This window comes from Mustelus asterias, chromosome 27 (genome assembly GCF_964213995.1).
Source record: "Mustelus asterias chromosome 27, sMusAst1.hap1.1, whole genome shotgun sequence".
Classification (NCBI taxonomy): domain Eukaryota; kingdom Metazoa; phylum Chordata; class Chondrichthyes; order Carcharhiniformes; family Triakidae; genus Mustelus; species Mustelus asterias.
Genome location: NC_135827.1, coordinates 33,359,011 through 33,382,664, shown reverse-complemented (window position 1 = coordinate 33,382,664; position 23,654 = coordinate 33,359,011). Strand labels below are relative to the sequence as shown.

The window sequence follows — 23,654 nt, the reverse complement described above, 5'->3', positions numbered from 1 at the left end:
CCCATTTTCCTGCCTTCTCTCCATAACCCTTCAACCCATTACCAATTAAAAATCTGTCTAACTCCTCCTTAAATTTACTCGCTGTCGCAGCATCCACCGCACTTTGGGGCAGCGAATTCCACAGATTCACAACCCTTTGGGAGAAGTAGTTTCTCCTCAACTCTGTTTTAAATTTGCTGCCCCTTATCCTAAGACAATGACCTCTCATCCTAGAATGCCCCACCAGAGGAAGCATCCGCTCCACTTCTACTTTATCCATAGCTTTTATCATCCTAAATACCTGCCTCAATTTGATCTCCCCTCATTCTTCTAAATTCCAGAGAGTGTCGGCCTAAACTGTTCAATCTCTCTTCATACGACAAACCCCTCATCTCTGGAATCAATCCAGTGAACCTCCTCTGAACTGCCTCCACTACATCTTTCCTCAAATACGGGGACTAAAACTGTGCACAATACTTCAGGTGCGGCCTCACCAATGCCTTGTATAGTTGCGACAATACTTCCTCACCTTTATATTCTATTCCTTTAGCTATAAATGCCAACATTCCATTCGCTTATTCTGTTTGTTTTCCTCGGCTATGCCAAGTACAAAGAGAATAAATCTGGCTGGGATGGAATTGGACGCCAGTCTCTTTACAGAGTGCCATCATAGCACAGGTGGTTCAAGGAGGACACGTCTGACCAGATGGCCACAGATTTGAGTCGGATGACTGCCTTGGACGGTGGAGACAAAATCTTTGGAGTCATTTAAGAGCCAGTTGGAAGCAATGAGGGGAGGATGGCAGGTTTCTCTGGATGGATGAACTAAGAGAGGCTGAACCACTTCCTTCATCTGTGATCCCTTGCTGGAGCTTAGACTCCCTCTGCCCTGAGCACTCTTTAATGGGCCAAGCCTCGAGACTGTCTCCAAGTCCAATTCCAATCCATCCAGAAACTCCCCAAGGTTTGCCAGCTGTACATTTTTACTCCTCTCACAGATGGCACCTTCATAAATTTCCTTGTCCCCTGTAATCACGCCCCCCCCCCCTCCCCCCACCCCACCCTCCCAACACACCCTGCATTCTCAAGCCACACTCATGAAATGAAAAATATGCTCTGGCCTTAGAGGTTTTTATGTGAAATGTTTTGGGATTTTCAGCTTTATGGGTCCACGCCCACAGTGGAGATGTGAATTACCAGTCATGGATCAGGTATACAAATGCCTGTTGAACACTTGGATGGCACGGTGGCGCAGTGGTTAGCACTGCTGCCTCACAGCGCCAAGGACCCGGGTTCGATTCCCGACTTGGGTCAGTGTCTGTGTGGAGTTTGCACGTTCTCCCCGTGTCTGCGTGGGTTTCCTCCAGGTGCTCCGGTTTCCTCCCACAGTCCAAAGATGTGCGAGTTAGGTTGATTGGCCTTGGTAAATTGCCCCATAGCGTGAGGGGGACTAGCAGGGTAAATACGTCAGGTTAAGGGGATAGGACCTGGGTGGGATTGTAGTCTGTGCAAACTTGATGGGCCGAATGGCCTTCTTCTGCACTGTTGTGATTCTGTGAATATGTCCTGCCCCACCCAGGCTCCACGAGTGCCTCCAAACAGCAACAATCCATTCACCATTCACCCTTCTCCAGCCCCACCATTACTGGTAGACAAAGCATTCCACTTGTTTCACAGTTGCCACTGGTATTGGTTCTAAAGCATAAACCTACACACGGTTTGACACCAGTTGACTCCAATGGGTTTCATTGTCTCAGTGTGCTATTTGCAGTGCACTGCTTAACATGTCTGCAAAGGAAATTAAACCCAGAGACAGCATAGGTATGGGAAAGGGAAAATCTCATACTGTTGCCATTGACAGTGCGCAGTATATCTGAGGTCAGAATGCTTGGTACTAGGAGTGGATGGGTTCCCAAAGTGAAGCATGTTCAACTCCCAACCTAATTTCAAAAATGCATGAAAAACAAAACCAAGAGCTAAATGTTTAAAAACTTTAAAAACTTTTCTTTATTCATCCATGTGACGTGGGTGTCGCTGGAAAGGCCGCTATTTATTGCCCAGCCTTAACGGCCCTGGAAAAAGTGGCACTGAACTGCCTTCTTGAACCGCTGCAGTCCCATGTTATGTAGGTACATCCACAGTGCTGTTAGGGAGGGAGTTCCAGTTCTTGACCCAGTGACAGCGAAGGAACAATTTTGACTCAGTGACAGTAAGGGAATGGTGATACAGTTCCAAGTCAAGATGGTGTGTGGCTTGGAGGGGAATTTGCAAGGGGTGGTGTTCCCACATGTCTGCTGCCCTCATCCTTCTGGGCAGTGTAGGTAACCGGTTTGAGAGGTTCTGTCACAGAAGCCTGAGTGATTTGCTGCGTACATTATATGCTAATGGTGAAAGCAGTGAATGTTTGAGATGGTGGATAGGGTGTCAAACAAGAAGGCTGTTTTGCCCTGGATGGTGTTGACCTCCTTGAGTTCTCACCAAACCAGGATAATTGGCCTACATGTTTGTACACACCTCTGCAATCACCCGAGGTAAATTCTTCGAGCTCTCAGCAATCTCCAGGGTTAACATGTATCTTATTGCAATTATCGACTCAACAATGTTACACCATCCATTTGTAATGATTTCAATCAGGCCATTGAGGTTGGCCTATTGGAATACAAACTCCTTGATTAAGGAGTCAATTGCTGGGCCAATCAGGAAGTCTTTTCCTCATATTTAACCGGGAGGGTCAGTTCCTCTGGCATTCCCGAAGGCAGACCGCTGACTGATAGCACTCTGTGTTGTGCTGTTGGAATTGTAAATAAAGGGATTCTGGTGACGGGACTTCTGCCCCCGAAGACCTATTACACCATTACCATGTATGTTAGAATAATATGGGCTCAAAACAAAGAACAAAGAAAATTACAGCACAGGAACAGGCCCTTCGACCCTCCAAGCCTGCACCGACCATGCTGCCTGACTTAACTAAAACCTCCTACCCTTCCCGGGACCGTATCCCTCTATTCCCATCCTATTCATGTATTTGTCCAGACGCCCCTTAAAACTCACTATCGTATCCGCTTCCACCATCTCCCTTGGCAGGGAGTTCCAGGCACCCACTATCCTCTGTGTAAAAAAACATTCCACCCAACAGAACTAAAATAAATCCCTTGCCCTTTTATAAGAAGATAATTCATGTGGAAAAGTTCATATCCATGAAAATTCATAACTTCTTGATAACTGATGTCAATAAATACATTTTTTGTCTAGTTTCTCTCATTCCATCCAGTCATCACTGTTGCCTAACTCATTCCATGATGTGATATTTAAACGGTGTCTCTTCTAACATGAGTTTTGCATTACACGATCAACGTTCCTTCCGGGCCTGGGCTGAAATTGGGACACTCATTTGCTAAGTGTGGTGAGCTGAAGGAGATGGTTAAAGGCCGCTGACTCCTATGGATTTGTAACCCATTTAAATGTCACTGAGCTGGGTGCAGAGAAGAACAGCTGGTGGCAGTGCTGGTCGCTATTGTAATTTTTTTTAAAAATCAGTCACTCAAGCTTGCCAATCATAAAGGACGATAAACTTTGTCAGTGCTCTTCCTGGCCACATTTCAAATTGCATTAAACTCAAAGGCAGCTCCTCTATCACCATTTTATTCAGATGGGGACTAAAGAGTTTGATTCTTTTTCTTTCTTTTTCGGAACTTAATGATTTCATTTTTTCAAATATTTCAGATGCAAAGAGCCTGGCAGAAATGCTGATAAGGTAAGAGACACTTTGATTATCAGCACCTAGAGTATCAGCACCTAGAATATCAGCACCTAGAGTATCTGCACCTAGAATATCAGCACCTAGAGTATCTGCATCTAGAGTATCAGCACCTAGAGTATCAGCACCTAGAGTACCAGCACCTAGAATATCAGCACCTAGAGTATCAGCACCTAGAATATTAGCATCTAGAGTATCTGCATCTAGAGTATCAGCATCTAGAGTATCTGCATCTAGAGTATCTGCACCTAGAGTATCAGCACCTAGAGTATCAGTATCTAGAGTATCTGCATCTAGAGTATCTGCATCTAGAGTATCAGCACCTAGAGTATCAGCACCTAGAGTACCAGCACCTAGAATATCAGCACCTAGAGTATCAGCACCTAGAATATTAGCATCTAGAATATCTGCATCTAGAGTATCAGCACCTAGAGTATCTGCATCTAGAGTATCTGCACCTAGAGTATCAGCACCTAGAGTATCAGTATCTAGACTATCTGCATCTAGAGTATCTGCATCTAGAGTATCAGCACCTAGAGTATCAGCACCTAGAGTATCTACAACTAGAGTATCTGCACCAAGGGTATCAGCACCGAGAGTATCTGCATCCAGGGTACCTACACATACAATATTATAGGAGGAAATGAAAGAAACTATGACTGCAGCTGCCATTTTTGAAGTGATGCTAAAAGCATTTGCAAACCCCCAGTCCCACAGCCACTGATACACAAACTGGGGGGGTTGGGGCTTTTTATTGGACTGCCTGGCGGGGTTTTAGTTAGCCTCAGTCTCCTTTCCAGTTGTCCCTATCTCCCTCTTTCCTATCTTGTATAAAGCATCTTCTTTCTGTGCCTATGATAGAACATAGAACATAGAACATAGAACATTACAGCGCAGAACAGGCCCTTCGGCCCACGATGTTGCACCAACCAGTTAAAAAAAAACTGTGACCCTCCAACCTAAACCAATTTCTTTTCGTCCATGAACCTATCTACGGATCTCTTAAACGCCCCCAAACTAGGCGCATTTACTACTGATGCTGGCAGGGCATTCCAATCCCTCACCACCCTCTGGGTAAAGAACCTACCCCTGACATCGGTTCTATAACTACCCCCCCTCAATTTAAAGCCATGCCCCCTCGTGCTGGATTTCTCCATCAGAGGAAAAAGGCTATCACTATCCACCCTATCTAAACCTCTAATCATCTTATATGTTTCAATAAGATCCCCTCTTAGCCGCCGCCTTTCCAGCGAAAACAATCCCAAATCCCTCAGCCTCTCCTCATAGGATCTCCCCTCCATACCAGGCAACATCCTGGTAAACCTCCTCTGCACCCTCTCCAAAGCCTCCACATCCTTCCTGTAATGTGGGGACCAGAACTGCACACAGTACTCCAAGTGCGGCCGCACCAGAGTTGTGTACAGTTGCAACATAACGCTACGACTCCTAAATTCAATCCCCCTACCAATAAACGCCAAGACACCATATGCCTTCTTAACAACCTTATCTACTTGATTCCCAACTTTCAGGGATCTATGCACAGTATGATCTTGGGTCATATGCCTTCTTAACAACCTTATCTACTTGATTCCCAACTTTCAGGGATCTATGCACAGTATGATCTTGGGTCAATCTCTCAGTCTTTGCGGCCTCCAGTTTGATGGTTTTACCAAAGGCGCTCTGAAGTGAAGGATGCTCTCAAAGAGAGGTTGTGCTTGTTGAGTTGCCACATGATGAGTTTCTCATCAGATAGTGGGATGTCCAGAATTATTGAAAACTTAAATCACTCAACAAAAATTTTGTTTTTAAAAATTACATTCAATAATTTATATAGTGCCTTTCATGATGTCCCAGGGTATTTTACACTCAATGAAGTCCATTTGAATTGCAGTCACTGTTTTAACATAGGAAACATGGCGGCAAATATCCACACAGCAAGGTGCCTCAATAGCAATGAAATAATTTTGTTTATTCATTCATGAGACGTGGGTGTCACTGGCTAGGCCAGCATTTATTGCCCATCCCTAACTGCCCTTTAGGAGTTGCCTTCTTGAACTGCTGCAGTTCTTGCAGTGTAGGTACACCCACAGTTCTGTTAGAGAGGGAATTCCAGGATTTTGATCCAGTGACAGTGAAGGAATGACGATATGTTTCCAAGTCAGGATGGTGAGTGACTCGGAGGTGAACTCTCTGGTGGTGGCATGCTGCCTACGCTGTTTGATACGCAAGTTGTCCGGTGTTGTAACTTCACCGGGTTGACGCCTCATTTTTAGGTATGTCTGGTGCTGCTCCTGGCATGCCCTCCTGCAATCTCCATTGAACCAGGGTTGATCCCCTGGCTTTGTGGTAATGGTGGAGTGGCGGTTATGTCAGGGTCGTGAGGTTACAGATTGGGGTCGAGTACAATTCAGCTGCTGCTGATGATCCATAGCACCTCATGGATGCCCAGTCTTGAGTTGCTAGATCTGTTCAAAATTTATCCCATTTAGTGCAGTGGTAACACCACACAACATGATTCAAGTTATCCTCAATGCGAAGGTGAGATTTTGTCTCCAAAGGGACTGTGCGGTGCTCATTCCTACCGATAGTATCATGGACAGATGTATCTGCGCCAGGCAGGTTGATGAGGATGAGGTCAAGTATGCTTTTTCCCTCTTGTCGGGTAACCTTTACCGTGATGTTGATTGAGGGATAAAGGTTGGCCAAGACAGCATCGTGAGCTCCCCTGCTCTTCTTCTAAGTCATGCCATGGGATCTATTACATCCACCTGAGAGGGAAGACATGGGGCACGATCCCGCGCACCCCCCACCCCCGCACCCATGAGCATTTGGCGCATCATAACATTCAAGGCTACGGGCCAAGTGCTGGCAAGTGGGATTAGGTGGGCAGTTCAGGACCTTTCATGCGTCGGTGCAGACTCGATGGGCCGAAGGGCCTCTTCTGCACTGTGGGATTCTGTGATCTGGAAATAGGTCCCGACAGTGCGGCAGCCCTTCAGTGCTCAGCACCAGGGTGTCCGCCTAGGTTTTGTGAATAAACCCCTGAAGTGGCACTTGAACCCTCAATCTTTTACAGAGAATTTATGAGGCAATAACAGTAACACTGAACTCTAGCTGGTTCACCGGGAAGAAGCACTCTTAGCGTCTGTGTAATGATGTGGAATCTCTTAGAGGAAGGTTTCTTTGATTTTCAGTTGATTTTTCATCAATATCTTCAAAGCAAGCCTCAGAAGGCCATTGGGCGCCCCTCCCCCCATTCTACCCTGGCAGGTTTTCTGCGTCGTGCTTTCTGCTGCAAAAATCATTTAAATTCTTGTGTTCAAAGAACAAGAAGAAACTCCCGAGATGAATCGACGCCTCTCATTAGATGTGACACTGATGTATTGTTGCGCCGCTCAAAGTGGAAGTCAGACTCCGAGCGGAGCAGAATGCTTTTAAAAGATCAGACTCCAAAGAAGGCCCCTTCAAATTTAAAACAGGGGGACGTCAGTAAAAGATTTCAGAGTTGCAGAACTCCGACCCCGAGGTTTATGCAAGCTTACACCGCGGAAGAAAACTAGCCAAACGATAACCCCGTCGCTACCAAAAAGATGGAGAAACGCATATCGAGAAAAGCATAAAGGATACAGGGAGGGTCTCACATGGGACGCAAACCCAGTTTTTATTTTCAGATCTATTTTATACTGCTATCTGCAGGAACTTGTGCCAACATTGGCGATTACTTGGGACTTGGTTGTCCTTTTTATTCAGTATGGTATCGAATGAACTTCATAAAGGGAGGATTAGACCAGATGAATAAATGATGGCTGACTCACTAATGACCATCCTGCATTCCCCTGTCAAGGTTGCCAACTCTTTGTCCTGTTGTGTTGCATACTGCACTAGCTCTCCCAATAACTGTTCTGCAAGGGATGTCCCTGTCCTGTTTCTGTCCCCTGGCTTCACGCCCATTCCCACGGGAATTGACTACACGTGACCAGAAAGCAAACTTTTGCCTAACTGCCTGAGGTGAACTTGAGCGAGAGATCACTGCTTCCATGGAAGGAGCATTTGAAGACCATGTGAGGAGAGAAAGTATTTTTTTGTAGTTTGGAGTCAGCCAGAAGACACAGTATTTTTGCACTGGTTCCCGCACATTCCCATATCCCTTTGAGACAGATAGGAAGGAGATACGGTTAGGTATCTCTGAGGCGTGGGTCATGGATTTAAAGTCATTGGTAAAATAACTAGAGGAGAAATATTTCCAATGGAAGTTGCTGAGATTTGAAACTGCGTGGAAATCTATTCTGCAAGTAATTTCAAAAGCAAGTTAGATAGAACATACAGGGTTATGGACAAATATTAGCGATGTGGGACTAAGCATCATAGTTTATTTGTAAAGATAGTACAAGATCAAAGGGCTGAATGGCCTTCTCTGTTGGACGTTTCTACGATTCTTTGATTCTAGGTTGCATTTACAATAAACCTCTGGAACCAAAAGCTCATTAAACCACTCAATGAGATTCCTTCTTTATTATCCTAAGGTATGATTCTTCTGTGGCAACATATCTTCAGATTCCTCATTGCATTGCATAAGGAATCCCTGTTGTATTATTGTGCACACTGACGTTGGATTTCCGCCCCCACCGCACCACCACCAACCCCCCTCCTCCCCCCCCCCCCCCCGCACCACCACCAACCCCCCCCCCGCACCACCACCAACCCCCCCCAAGAAATCATCTCCACATTATCTCTTGATAATCACTTTCTGTAAATATCATCACTTTCTTAGACTGCGCAGATGGTTGGCAGCAGTGCCAGTACTTGCTGAGGGGGCAATAATAGACCCCAAACTGAATAAATCCCTCCATGAAGTTAAAACAGTAAAAAAAAATGTAATTACTGGAGGCAGCATGTGGTACCATGGCTGCAATGAGGGATATTAGTCAAAAATCTCGACACGGGTGGAAAGGATAACTCGAGGAGTAGTCTTTGTGAAGACTTTGTCACCGTACTCGGCCTAATATTCTGATAAGTGATTCAGTTAATCGTAGTCTTCCCTCCGGGTCAGATGATTATGGATTCAGGTCTCCCCCCGGGGATTAAGTGCTAAACCTAGACAGATATTTCAATGCTGCACTGAGGGACTGCTGCATTGTCAGAGGTCCTGTCTTGTGGACGAGACACTACACTGAAGCACTGTCTGCCTGTTCGTGTGGGTATACGGGATTCCGTATGAAGAGGAGCAGGAGACATTGCTCAGTCTTGGCCATGTTTATCCTTCAACCAACACTGCTGTAGCCAGACTAAGCAGCCAATTAACACCTTTACAGCTGGGGGAACCTTCCCGTGTGCAAATTAACTGCTGCAACTTCCTACACTGACTTCAGCTCGTGACTATTGATTTGTTGTCAAACTCAGAGGATGTGAAAGGCGCAATATAAATGCAAGCTCTTTCTATTTCATGAAGTAATGAATATCTGCTCTCCAAAGGTAAAGAATATTCACTAATAGAGGCTGGCCTTCACAAGCGGGTTTAGTAGTGATCCCCACTTCCATTACCAAGCAACACAGACAGCCGCGTCAAACATTTGGGGAGCTTGGCTCAATCAATTAGCGTTATTTCCTCTCACAACTTAAGATTTATTTTCGACAGAATGAAAGGCAAAGTAAATCCACGAGGATTCATAGCTACGACTCTGTGGTCTGAATCCAGCAGTTAACTAGTAGAGAAACCGGACTCTGTGTGTGGGCGGCATGGTGGCACAGTGGTTAGCACTGCTGTCGCACAGTGCCAGGGACCCGGGTTCAATTCCGGCTCGGGTCACGGTCTGTTCGGAGTCTACATGTTCTCCCCATGTCTGCGTGGGTTTCCTCCGGGTGCTCTGGTTTCCTCCCACAGTCCGAAAGACATGCTGGTTAGGTGCATTGGCCATGCTAAATTCTCCCTCAGTGTACCTGAACAGGCACCGGAGGGTGGCAACTAGGGAATTTTCACAGTAACTTCATTGCAGTGTTAATATAAGCCTACATGTGACACGAATAAAAAAAAACATGATCTTGGATTAGGCTTTTACTTGATGCTTCCTAAGAACCTATAGCTATCTCGCTTTAAGTTTGCCAGATTTAATGTGAGAATGTTCCAGTTACCCGATCTTAAAAATGCAGGTTCTTGTTGTCCAAACTATGAAACTCTATCTGTGCAATGTTTTCTTGCAGTAAGAATAATCGAAGCTTTGACACCCCAGTGAAGGGGCAGCCGCAGGGACCCCGGCTTCATATCGACATCCCCAGGGTACAACTGCTGATAGAAGACAAGGAGGGAATCAAACAGCTGGGTATGTGGCACAAGTTGGCACTGTGTTGGGCCACGCTTGATCTATGCCAAGATTCCAACTGTATTTGCCAGGCACGATGAAGGGTTCCAATGCCAGTGACGCATGCGGACAAGAGTCAGAAACACACGAGTAGGAAGAGAAAGCACGTGGAACTTCACGCAATGGTTGAGTCAGCAGGGAAGGACACTGAGGCACACTGCATAGATGGGTTCCCAAGGCAACTAGGCGCACACTGGAAGAGAGGAACGACCGAGGCTTATGTTGAGAAGTTTAGTAGATCAGGTTGATCGAAGGAAGGAGCCTTTTTTTTTAAATCCCTCAAATTTGTTTACCCTTATAGGGCAGCACAGTGGTTAGGATTGCTGCCTCACAGCGCCAGGGACCCAGGTTCGATTCCCGGCTTGGGCCACTGTCTGTGCAGAGTCTGCACATTCTCCCTGTGTCTGCGTGGATTTCCTCCAGGTGCTCCGGTTTCCTCCCACAAGCCGAAAGACGTGCCGGTTAGGTGGATTGGCCATACTAAATTGCCCCTTAGTGTCAGGAAGACTAGCTAGGGTAAATGCATGGGGTTTGTGGGGATAGGACCTGGGTGGGATTGTGGTCGGTGCAGTCTCGATGGGGCAAATGGCACTGCACTGCAGGATTCTATGATTCTATGATTATATGTATCTGTGCTGCCAAAGGTGGAGGGGAATTATAGGGATAGCTGGTGGCAGAGGAGAGGCGAGGGGGGGAGGGTGGGGAGTGAGATTGGGGTGATGGGGGCAAGCTTCCCTCTCTGGAGTGTTAATTCACAGCAGAAGTCTTCCTATCCTGTAGCTTCACTCCTATGAAGCGTGACACAGACCAGAAAATAGAATGCTTGAAGCAACTCCACTGTACAAAAGGATGAAAATGGGACTGATATAAAATTCTATCTGGATCGTGTTTCGGAGTCCCTGTAAAGTAATATTTTTGCTCAAGTGCCTCTTATCAATAAGGATATTGAAGACTTATCGATAAATGGTGTGTAATAGCAGTTGAAGTATGAATCAACTGTGTTGGGACGAATTGGAAAGGCTGAATAGTCCACTCCTGTTTTTGTGTGTTTAGACTGCATGAATTGGAAACAAAGGGAGGAACTGGATTCTGCCTGTTCAGAGGTGGCAGAGCTATTTTTTTTATTCATTCATGGGACATGGGTATTGTTGGCTGGACAGCATTTATTGCCCATCCCTAGTTGATCTTGAACTGAGTGGCTTGCTCAGCCAATTCAGAGTCAACCACATTCCTGTGGCTGTACAATCACATGGAGGCCAGACCAGATAAGGACAGCAGATATCCTTCCCTAAAGGGACATTAGTGAATCAGATGGGTTTTTCCGACAATCGATAGTGGATTCACGGTCATCAGTAGATTCTTAATTCCAGATATATTTTTTTTATTGAATTAAAATTCCAGCATCTCCCGTGGTGGGATTTGAACCCAGGTCCCTAGAACCATTAGCTGAGTTTCTGGATTACCAGTCTAGTGATCATACCACTCGGCCATCGCCTCCCCTGGTGGTGAGCTCTCATTATAAGAACTTGCCGAGTAAACCTTTGTTTCCTCCTGTTGCCTCTGGTTCTTTTGCCACCTACCTTAATATTTGGAAGCATCTCAGACTTTTCTTCACATCCTCGCTTTCTGTCTTCCTTCCCTCTCTTCCTACAGGAGATGACAAGGCCACAATCCCTGCGACAGAGTCCGAATTTAGTCAGTCTGTCAACCCCCAGAGTTTCTGCACCGGTGTGTCTCTCCATCATCCGGCGATGATTCAGAACACTGGGCCACTCATCGACATGTCTGACATCCGGCCCGGAACCAGTGAGTACCCGATTGATCTCAGAATTTTGCCCAGAATTCGGGTCAGTAGAATCTAAAGATGGTCTGTGGAACGAGTTACTCGTTGATGTGGACATATATACATTCAAGGGGGAGTTGGATAAGTATGTGATGGAGAAAGGAACAGAATAATAGGCTGATGGGATTAGAATGAAGGTTCATGTGGAGATGAGTATTGGGCCTATGTATTAATTCCGTAACTTTGATCTTACCTTTTGATGGGTTCATGTAACCACTTTAACCAGGCAATTGAGGTGGGCCTGTTAGAGAATGAACTCCCTGATTAAGGGCCAAATTGATGGGCCAATCAGGGAGCCTCTTGCTTTGTACTGAACCAGGAGTGTCAGTTCGTCTGGGACTCCGAGTGTAGACAGCTAACTGAAAGCACTCGGTATGCTGTTGTCAGACTTATAAAGGGATTTTGGTGAAGGGACTTCGGCCTCTGAGAACTTACTACAGTTCACTCTGTGGGAGATGGAGTTGGATTCAACATTCAAAGTGTGCAGATAGAAATATGTTTCATGCCTTACCCCATGAGGGAGGAAACCTACTTGATACAACTCTTAAGAATAAGCTGCAGAAACAACAGATCGAATTGTCTGAGAGCAAAATGCTGGAAATAAAAAGAGAAAATGCCGGAAAGTTCTCAACAGGTCAGGCAGCCTCTGCACAGAGAGAAACAGAGTTAACCGCTGATGTCTTGCCCTTGTTCATGCTGGTGAGTTCTTACTGTCCCGCCAACAGCGCACTCCACCGCGGGTTTCCCCGTGGTGAGGGATGTGTTGAACAGGAAGCCCTACTGACAACGGCAAGACTATATGATCCCACCACGATGTGCCACCTCTGACCACCGCCAAACACGCTGCAGAGAGGGGGAAATGAGCAGCACGGTGGCACAGTGGTTAGCACTGCTGCCTCACAGCGCCAGGGATCCGGGTTCGATTCCCGGCATGGGTCACTGTCTGTGCGGAGTCTGCACGTTTCCTCCCACAGTCCAAAAGACGTGCTGGTTAGGTGCATTGGCCATGCTAAATTCTCCCTCAATGTACCTGAACAGGCACCGGAGTGTGGCGACCAGGGGATTTTCACAGTAACTTCATTACAGTGTTAGTGTCAACCTGCTTGTGACACCAATAAACAAACTTAAACTTAAATGTCCCGCCCAACATTTTTGGTCAACGGTATTTCTTCGGAACTTAACTCTGACTCCGCCCTGAAACATTCACTGGAATTCAACCGCCTCACCCCCCCACGGAATCGGAGCGGGTGAGGGGCAGACAACGGAAATGCCCGTTGACCTCGGGCGAGAATTTCCAGTCTCGCTCGAGCCTGGCCGTAAAATCCTGATCATTAACCCCATTTTTCTTCCCACAGAGGCTGTCAGACCTGCTGTTTCTGCTTCCAGAAATTCTGCTTCCGGAATTTTCTACATTGATTTAGATTCTGAAACCTGGGGTGTAAACAGAGAAGACGGTTCCCCAGTAGTTTAATAAAGGGCGGCGTGGCAACTGTCCAGAGACAGAATGTCTCAGTCAGTGCCTGAGCCTGTGTGCAGTCATGTGTCACCATGTCAAGTGCAGGACACATTCAGGCATAACTCAGACGCCCATGCCCCCTCAGTCAGATAGCCAGTTGCCACCGTTGTCTATGCTCACACCTAAACATGGCCTGTGGCATCATCCACATTGAAAAAAGGGCAGCACGGTGGTACAGTGGTTAGCACTGCTGCCTCACAGCGCCAGGGACCCGGGTTCGATTCCGGCCTCGGGCGACTGTCTGTGTGGAGTTCTCCCCAGGTCGGCGTGTGTTTCCTCCGGATGCTCCGGTTTCCTCCCACACTCCAAAGATGTGCGGGTTAGATTGATTGGCCATGCTAAATTGCCCCTTAGTATCGGGGGATTAGGACTGTAAATACATGGGGTAACAGGGATAGGGCCTGTGTGGGATTGTCATCAGTGCAGACTCGATGGGCCGAATGGCCTCCTTCTGCATTGTAAATTGTATGATTTTATGAGAACCAAACTCTGAGATTGTTCAGACTTCAGGAGAAGAATCTCTCCTCACCTCAGAAGTATAATAGGGATTCAATGAATCTATCGCTAAGTGTTATGATATGACTGCAGACGGAGTGTTTGGATAGGTCTTCTTCCTGTTGTGTACCCTCTTCTTTTGCACATCTCCTGTTAAATAATTGAATCATGCGGCTGCCAAAGTGAGCCCAGCATTTCCGATGGAAAGCAATGTGGAATAAGGAGTGAGAAGTTGGTTTGACCTGAGAACTCGCTCTCCTCTCTTTTCATCAGATCCCGTTGCTAGGAAGAGCGTCAAGTCGGCGCACAGTACACGAAACAGATACTCCAGCCAATGGACCCTGACCAAATGTCAAGCTTCCACGCCAGCCCGAACTCTGACCTCCGACTGGAGAACTGTGGGGTCACAGCACGGAATAACGGTGACCGAAAGTGACAGCTACAGCGCCAGTCTCTCGCAGGACACGGGTAAGACACAGCCAATGGGTCAGGTCATTTCCTCTAGTCTCCTTTTCGTACAATTAAACATTTTGGCTGCTAGATTTCAAAAAGCATCATCATCGGATAACACCCATGATAATTCAATGGGGAAATATAGAGGCAAGCCTGGTCTGAGCTGAGTTAACTGTTCTTGCCCATAGGCTAATTAGTCTCAGAAGCGCTGGGCTAGGGAGGAAAAGCCTAGCCAGGGTCCCTGCAACTACCCATGGCAGCCCTACAGACAGCATTTGTACAGGAATACAGTGACGACAAGAATGGGGCTATGCTTTAGTGAGTTACCTGCTGACCCCTCACTGTTGGGCAAAGAGGAATGGCCTCTTGCAGAAGATGTTGCTGGACCCTCTAGAATTGTATCCCAGATTTGATCAGAGTAAGGGAAGGCGGTGACGTAGTGGTATTGTGACTGGACTAGCAATCCAGAGACCCGGGGTAATGCCAGATTCAAATCCCACCATGGCAGATGGTGAAATTTGAATTCAATAAAAATCTACAATTAAAAGTTTAACGATGACCATGAAACCCATTGTTGTAAAAACCCATCTGGTCCACTAATGTCCTTTAGGGAAGGAAATCTGCCGTCCTGACCCGGTCTGGCCTACATGTTTCTCCAGAGCCACAGCAATGGGGTTGACTCTCAAATGCCCTCAGGGATGGGCAATAAATGCCGACCCAACCAGAAATTCCCACGGCCTGTAAAATGAATATTTAAAAAATCCCCAGGGAGAATATTATGAAGCGGAGAAGATAGCCCAAATGACTGTTGAGTACAGTTAAATCCGGATCCCTTTCACTCGCTATCAAGCCTGTTCGGTATAAATAACCAACAGACCAAAGCTCCTCAAGAGTGCCATATATTGGGAGATAACTTGCTTCAGTGAATATTTAGGATTTCCAAAATTCAATCCAGCGGGGAAAAAATTGTTGTGGTTTAAGGGAAATATTTCATCCAACAGGATTCATATTAGAAAAAATTAATAATTTAATGTACAGGATGCAAGAACTTCCAACACAGAAGGAGGCTCAACGGAATTGGGGATTTCTGCTTTAATCCTATTCCCCAGATGTCTCTCTCGGGCCTGTTAATGCTTTTATTTTTCAAGCCTTTATCTAGTTTCCCCTTGAGTGTTATGAATGATTGACTCAAAGTTCTGCAAGTGGTCAGAAAGGTGGGGGTGGGATTTTCCGGCACTTCCGGCCGGTGGGAGCTTCTGGTCCCCCTCCGCGCACGCCCCCCCCCGCCCCCCCCCCCCCCCCCCCCCCCCCCAACCCCCCTACCCCCTTGTTTCCTGATGGTATGGCCGTTGTCTTTGGCTGGACAGGAATGTCTCGCCAGCGACCAATGGCAAGTGGCCCCCGCCATGGGAAAACCATGTTGTGGGGCAGCCGGAAGGTCCTGGCCAATAGAACCTCACAGCACAGAAGGAGGCCACTCGGCCCACTGTGCTTGTGTCAGCTCTTGGAAAGGACTGTCCAAATTGTTCTTATTCCTTTCTTTTACTCACAATGTTCATCTCTCTTATGCTTTTGCTTAAAAGATAAAGGCCGCAACAGCATGGTTTCCACTGAGAGCGCCTCTTCCACGTATGAGGAACTGGCGCGTGCTTACGAACACGCCAAGTTGGAGGAGCAGCTACAACATGCCAAGTTCGAGATCACGGAGTGCTTCATCTCTGATAGCTCATCTGACCAGATGACCACCGGGACCAATGAGAATGCCGACAGCATGACTTCCATGAGCACCCCCTCAGAGGCTGGCATCTGCAGATTTACAGCGTCGCCCCCACAGCCCCAAGACGTGGACCGGGGGAAAAACGTCGCTGTGCCCATCGCCCACAGAGCCGGTAAGGATATCCAGAGCCGTGGCATCCAACGCACTCCAGGTACAAATCTAAAATAGCACACTTCAGGTTTCTGCTAAATAATTTTGAATTTGAAAGATGTGATAACCCCCCAGGACTTGCATGGGGAATCAGTGATTGACCTCCCTGTGGGACTCGTAGAATATGAGCTCCCTGGGGATTGGTAATGAACTCACCAGGTGGAGCTCGTACACCGAGCCCTGTATAAAGCAGGCCCCTGAGTGGGTCCATTATTATGTTGTCCCGGTTGGGACCTGTTTGTGTTCACTACAGGCTTGTGGTTTTGCTTTACTTTATTTTGTACAATAAAGCACTTTTCCTTTACAGCCGACCCTGGGGTGACCAGAACTGTACACAATATTCCAAGCGTGGCCTTACCAATGTCTTGTACAACCTCAACAAGACGTCCCAACTTCTGTATTCAATGTTCTGACCAATGAAACCAAGCGTGCCGAATGCCTTCTTCGCCACCCTGTCCACCTGTGACTCCATGTTCAAGGAGCTATGAACCTGTACCCCTAGATCTCTTTGTTCTATAACTCTCCCCAATGCCCTACCATTAACTAAGTCCTGCCCTGGTTCGATCTACCAATATGCATCACCTCGCATTTATCTAAATTAACCTCCATCTGCCATTCATCCATTTACTGCCCTAATTGATCAAGGTCCTATTGCAATCCTAGATAACCTTTTTCACTGTCCGATATACCTTCATTCTTGGTGTCATCTGCAAACTTACTAACCATGGCTCCTAAATTCTCATCCAAATCATTAATATAAATGACAAATAACAGTGGACTCAGCACCAATCCCTGAGGCACACCGCTGGTCACAGGCCTGCTGTTTGAAAAAGAACCCTCTATAACCACCCTCTGTGTTCTGTCGTCAAGCCAATTTTGTATCCAATTGGCTACCTCACTCTGGATCCCATGAGATTTGATCTTATGCAGCAACCTACCCTGCAGTAGCTTGTCAAAGGCCTTGCTAAAGTCCATGTAGACAACGTTGACTGCACTGCCCTCATCTACCTTCTTGGTTACCCCTTCAAAAAACTCAATCAAATTGGTGGGACATGATTTTCCACCCACAAAGTCATGCTGATTGTCCCTAATCAGTCCTTGCGTCACTAAATGCCTGTAGATCCTGTCCTTCTAACAAATTCCTTCTTTCCTCAGTAGGGTGTTAATTTCCTCTTTAACCAGCAATGCAACTCCGCCACCTTTACCTTTGTGTCTGTCCTTCCTAAATACTGAATACCCTGGATGTTCAATTCCCATCCCTGGTCACCCTGCAGCCATGTCTCCATAAACTCGACTGTATCAAGCACGTTTGCATCTATTTGCGCAATTAATTCATCAAATTTATTGTGAATGCTCCATGCATTAAGGCACAAAGCCTTAAGCCTTGCCATTATGACATTCCTTGTCCCATTCCCATTATTTTTCACTGTGGCTCTGTATGATTCATCCATCAACATGACCAAAGTCTCTCAACCCTCTTGTAAACCTTTTCTGTATCCTTCTAATTAGACACAATCATCCATTTAGTGTAGACAGGGCTTGGCTCTGTATCTAACCTCATGTAGTACTACACCTGAGAGTGTTTGATAAGGTCAGTGTAGCAGAAGCTTTACTCAGGATCTAATCCTTGCTGTATATGTCTTGGGAGTGTTTAGTGTGGCACAGCACCCCTGTATATAGCCCAAATTGTCCTGGGATGGGGACAATATAGAGGGAGCTTTACTCTGTATCTAACCCCATCCTGTACATGTCTTTGGAGTGTTTGATGGGGACAGTGTGGAGGGACCTTTACTCTGTATCTAACCCTGTGCTATACCTGTCCTGGGAGTGTTTGATGGGGACAGTGTAGTAAGAGCTTTCCTCTGTATCTAATCCCATGCTGTACTTGTCCTGGGAATGTTTGATGGGCAAATTGTAGAGAGAGCTTTACTCTGTATCTAACCCCGTGCTGCACATGTCCTGGGATTGTTTGATGGGGACAGTGTGGAGGGAGCTTTACTCTGTGTCTAACCCCGTGCTGCACATGTCCTGGGATTGTTTGATGGGGACAGTGTGGAGGGAGCTTTACTTTGTATCTAATCCCGTGCTGTACCTGTCCTGGGAGTTTTTGATGGTAAGAATTTTAATAACGCCAGGTTAAAGTCCAATAGGTTTATTTGGTAGCAAATGCCATTAGCTTTCGGAAAGTTCCGAAAGCTAATGGCATTTGCAACCAAATAAACCTGTTGGACTTTAACCTGGTGTTGTTAAAATTCTTACTGTGTTTACCCCAGTCCAACGTCGGCATCTCCACATCAGTTTTTGATGGGACAGTGTACAGAGAGCTTTTCTCTGTATCCAACCCTATGCTGTTCCTGTCCTGGGAGTGTTTGATGGGGGACAGTGTAGAGGGAGCTTCACTCTGTATCTAATCCAGGGGTGTTATGTCCTGGGAGTGTTTGATGGGGACAGCGTGGAGGGAGCTTTACTTTGATTCTAATCCCGTGCTATACTTGTCCTGGGAGTATTTGATGGGGACAATGTAGAGAGAGCTGTCCTGTGTATCTAACCCTGTACTGTACCTGTCCTGGGAGTGTTTGATGGGGACAGGATAGAGGGAGCTTTACTCTGTATCTAACCCCGTGCTGTACCTGTTCTGGGAGTGATTGATGCTGGCACTGGGTGCAAATTATAGGAAATGCATTGTTCAACAGTGCTAACATCCCTCATCTTGATGATCACAAGAATTGACAAAGACTGTTTCTAAAAAAAATCCCTTTGAGACAGTGCTTCCGACTAAATATAATTAATTCGTATTGCCATGGTTACAGTTACGAGCAAAAGCTCCCAAAACAACATTTTATCACGTAATCTTAAATACCTGTGATATATCACTTATAATAACCCCATTTATAGTCAGACTGTTTCTCCTAGCAGTGTGGCTCTGTTACTGCTCCTTGAGTTTTTGCAAACTCTGTTTTTAACCCATAGAGTTCGTCAATAGAAACCTATATTCTCAAATGTTCAGATGCCCTTGGCAGGGCTATATGATGGCACACTGTGGCACAGAGTGGGTAGAACCAGATCTGCGGCCCTGATATAGTGGGTTTCTCAATCCCACCAGTCTGGCTGTTTGAGGAAAACCATAAAAGAGGATGATGGGGTGATAATACGTTGGTTTAACAAGAAGTGTTCATCTCAGCTTGAGGGATAGGGGAACAATGCTGGGGGAGGCCACTGCATCCAGATTGTGATGCTGCAATGGTGGACTTTAGTGCTGAAACTAAGAATTAATCTACCCGTCAGTAAGTTGAGGGGAAGGTGAAACCAGTTAAGTGCCCCTTCCTTGATACCTCTTGCCAAGCGCCATTGGCCAAAACTTGCCCGCAAGGTTTTCTTTAATTCATTTGTGGGACATGGGCGTCGCTGGTTAGCCAGCATTTGTTGCCCATCCCTAGTTGCCCGAGGGCAGTTGAGAGTCAACCCACATTGCTGCGACTCTGGAGTTGCATGTAGGCCAGACCAGGTAAGGATGGCATATATGTATTCAAGAGGTGGCAGAATATAGCATTTGGGGCAAATGGGATCAAAGGTTATGGGGAGAAAGCAGGATCAGACTATTGAGTTGGATGATCAGCCATGATGGTGATGAATGGCGGAGCAGGCTCGAAGGGCCAAATGGCCTCCTCCTGCTCCTATCTTCTATGTTTGTACATCTTTTCCTCAAGGACATTAGTGAACCAAATGGGTTTTTAGATCTATGTTGTCATCCAGGGCAAAATAAAATGGGGCTAAGTAAATTCAGCTTTGTCTTATGAAATTATTTTAACCATGCACCTATTTTGCAGGCGACTATTGCAATCTTCCCCTGTACGTCAAGACGGATGGTTTCTTCCGCAAGTCAGACATCCGTGACCCTTGCCCCGTGGTGCCACCCAGGGAAGCCTCCATCCGGAACATGGCCAGGGCGTACCAATCGCAAGGCCGCCACATGACCCTCGACCCCAACAGCAAGCCGCCCATCCACCCGCACGCCACGGCCACATTACCTCAGAGAACTCTCACCGTGTCAGGCCCCGCAGCTGCCGCTTCTGCCAACACGACTGCCGCCACCACCACCACCGCATCCGCTGCTAGCGCCCCGGCTGAACCGCGGCTGCCCACACACACCAAAATCGGCGGCTCCAGAGACTCGCTACTGGAAATGAGTACAGCCGGACTGGGCAGGTCACAGAAACAAGGGGTGGGCGCCTATTCAAAGTCCTACACCCTGGTGTAAGGCACAGAGATGCCCCTTTTCACCCTCGCCCTTGCTAATTTGTAATAAAAAAAAATATTTCTTGTACATAAGGAACTCTTTTTGTATAAATAATACTATTTTCTTCTTCTGCAAACCAACCAGGGCACAACAAAAAAAATCAAAATGTGATGTTATTTAAAAAAGAAAAACAAAAAAAAGTTCACATTGTTTTGGACGAAGGACGCAGGTGGGGGTTTTTTTCTGATGTTGTGAATTGTTTCGAAGCAAATTCCTTGGAGCCATTGCATGCGGACTATTTTACTGTTTAAAAAAAAACTGATCACTCATAAAGAATCTGCTTCTATTTGCAAATGCTTGTGTTAATACCTTTTTTCTATGAAAAAAACTCAAGACGCCGTGTGCAATAAAAACATTTGTTTATACGTTGTTGTTTTCTGATTAGTTCGGCCTCTTTCCCTGTTCAGTGAATGCAGCAAACCCACCAGACACAAACAGGAGTAGGCCATTCGGACCATCGAGCCTGTTCTGCCACTGAATTAAGATGGGCGCCACGATGGCACAGTGCTGCTTTACAGCGCCAGGGACGCAGGTTCGATCCCAGCTTTGGTCACGGTCTGTGTGGAAGTTTGCACTTTCTCCCCGTGTCTGCGTGGGTTTCCTCCGGGTGCTCCGGTTTCCTCCCACACTCCAAAGATGTGCAGGTCAGATTGATTGGCCATGGTAAATTGTCCCTCAGTGTCAGGGGCAGTGGCAGTGTGGGGTTATGGGAATAGGGCCTGGGTGGGATTGTGGTCGGTACAGACTCAATGGGCCAAACAGCCTCCTTCTGTACTGTAGGGATTCTATGATTCTATTATCTCTCATCATTATCTTGAAAGCCATCAATTTGATGCTATAACATTTATGGTCAGGAGTTTGATCATTTGAGACAAATGAAGAGCAGATTGCATTTAAATTATATCTACATAGTTGACTAATTGACTTAACTCCATTTAAATTTAAGTTTATTTATTAGTGTCACAAGTAGGCTTACATTAACACTGCAATGAAGTTACTGTGAAAATCCCCTAGTCGCCACAGTCCGATGCCTGTTCGGGTATACCGAGGGAGAATTTAGCATAGCCAATCAACCCAATCTGCACGTCTTTCAGACTGTAGGAGGAAACCGGAGCACCCAGAGGAAACCCACCCAGACACGGGGAGAATGTGCAGACTTTGCACAGACAGTGACCCAAGCCAGGAATTGAACCCAGGTTCTTGCTGTGAGGCAGCAGTGCTGACCACTGTGCCACCATGCTGCCACCCACAGGTTCTGATTTGAGGAACAATTAGATCTTGCTCTTGAGGCTAAAGGGATCAAGGGATATGGGGGGGGGGGGGGGTCAGGATATTGAATTTGATGATCAGCCATGATCAAAATGAATGGCGGAGCAGGCTCGAAGGCCGAATGGCCTACTCCTGCTTCTATTCACACTGCAATGAAGTTACTTTGAAAATCCCCTCATCGCCACACTACAGCACCTGTTCGGGTACACTGAGGTAGAATTTAGCATGGCCAATCCACCTAACCAGCACGTCTTTCGGACTGTGGGAGGGAAACTGGAGCACCCAGAGGAAACGCGCGCAGACATGGGGAGAACGCGCAAACTCCACGCAGACAGCCACCCAAGCCGGGAATCGAACCCAGGCCCCCGGCATTGTGAGGCAGCAGTGCTAACCACTGTGCCACCGTGCCGCTCTACCTTGGTATAGTTTACCTGTCTTGGTATGGTTTATATCTCAAACACCAAAATGATTTGAAGTCTTTTTTGGATTGGTCTTTAATGGATGTTAGTTCTGAGGAATAGAGTATGTTCCACTTCTCCATCGAGTTCTGCAATATTCAATATAACATGATTCGACGCCAATGACAGCTCCCTCTGCTCAAGCCCAACCTCTGAAGAACACCAACTCTTTCGGAAAAGTGACATATTTTTTTCATTTCCCATCCTTAGTTATCCTCTAGCCTCACGACTGAGAATGGGAATGTTGCGTAGACAACACTTTTTGTCTGCCGTGAGCCCATGCCAACTAAAAGTGCCATCAAACTCACTTCAGAAAGGCTGGGTATGGCCAGTCCCTGCGTATGGAGACTCTGAAGCAGATGACCGGAATGGACTTGAACTCAGGTCTCAAGGATAAAAGAATAATGTATTGCCAAGTCGAAGGTGGATTAGCCCCAATGCTGAATTGCCCTTAGTGTCCCAAGAGGTTAAGGGAATTAACGGGGTAAATGTGTGGGGTTGCAGGGATAGGGCCAGGGTGTTGGGCCTGGGAAAGATGCTCTGTCAGAAAATCGGTGCAAACCTGATGGGCCGAATGGCCTCCTTCTGCACTGTAGGGAATTCTATGATTCTAAGTCCTGCAGAGGCTTAACAATGGGGCAAATTTTCCTGGCCTGCCTGCCACTGGGATCGTAGCGGGCGAGGGGTGGACCATGAAAAGGTCCATTGACCTCAGGCGGGATTTTCCCGTTTCGGGGCGCATGAAGTCGGAAAATCCCGCCCAGTGTGTCAAAATTGAAGTCATGCACTTTGGTGTGTAAAACAGAAAGGTAGGATATTATCTGAATGGTGATATATTGGGAAGTGTGGATGTGGAAGAGGATCTGGGTGTCCTTGTATACCTGTCAATGAAAGTGGAGAGGCAGGTGCAGCAAGCAATTAGGAAGACAAATGGTATGTTGGCCTTCATTGCAAGAGGATTTGAAGTAGAGATGTCTTACTGCAGTTATATAGGGCCTTGGTGAGGGCACACCTGGAATATTGTGTGCAGTTTTGGTGGCCCCACCGAAAAAATTATATACTTGCCATGGATGGAGTGCAGCAGAGGTTCACTTGGCTGATACCAGGGTTGGTTAGACTGTCCTATGAGGAGAGGGTGGTTTGGCTGGGCCTGCATTCACTAGAATTTAGCAGGATGAGAGGAGACCTGAATGAAATGTATAAAATTCTAACAGGGCGAGATAGATTAGATGCAGGGAAGATGTTTTCCCTGGTTGGGGAATCTAGAACCAGGGGACACAGTCTCAGGATGCAGGGTAGACCAT

General features: G+C 46.6%; 2 protein-coding genes across 2 annotated transcripts in view; one reads left to right on the top strand and one right to left on the bottom strand.

Moving 5' to 3' along the window:
- Positions 1-20,584, top strand: part of dscaml1 (Down syndrome cell adhesion molecule like 1) — a 601,890-nt gene extending 581,306 nt beyond the window's left edge. Inside the window, exons 27-32 of the mRNA XM_078198958.1 lie at positions 3,703-3,733; positions 9,935-10,053; positions 11,746-11,898; positions 14,220-14,414; positions 15,983-16,306; positions 20,154-20,584. Coding sequence (XP_078055084.1) covers positions 3,703-3,733; positions 9,935-10,053; positions 11,746-11,898; positions 14,220-14,414; positions 15,983-16,306; positions 20,154-20,584 — 1,253 coding nt within the window. The remainder of the gene's footprint in view (positions 1-3,702; positions 3,734-9,934; positions 10,054-11,745; positions 11,899-14,219; positions 14,415-15,982; positions 16,307-20,153) is intronic.
- The window catches only part of c2cd2l (c2cd2 like), a 663,422-nt gene that overhangs the window by 378,286 nt on the left and 261,482 nt on the right, over positions 1-23,654 (bottom strand). The gene's annotated exons all lie outside the window — the stretch shown is intronic.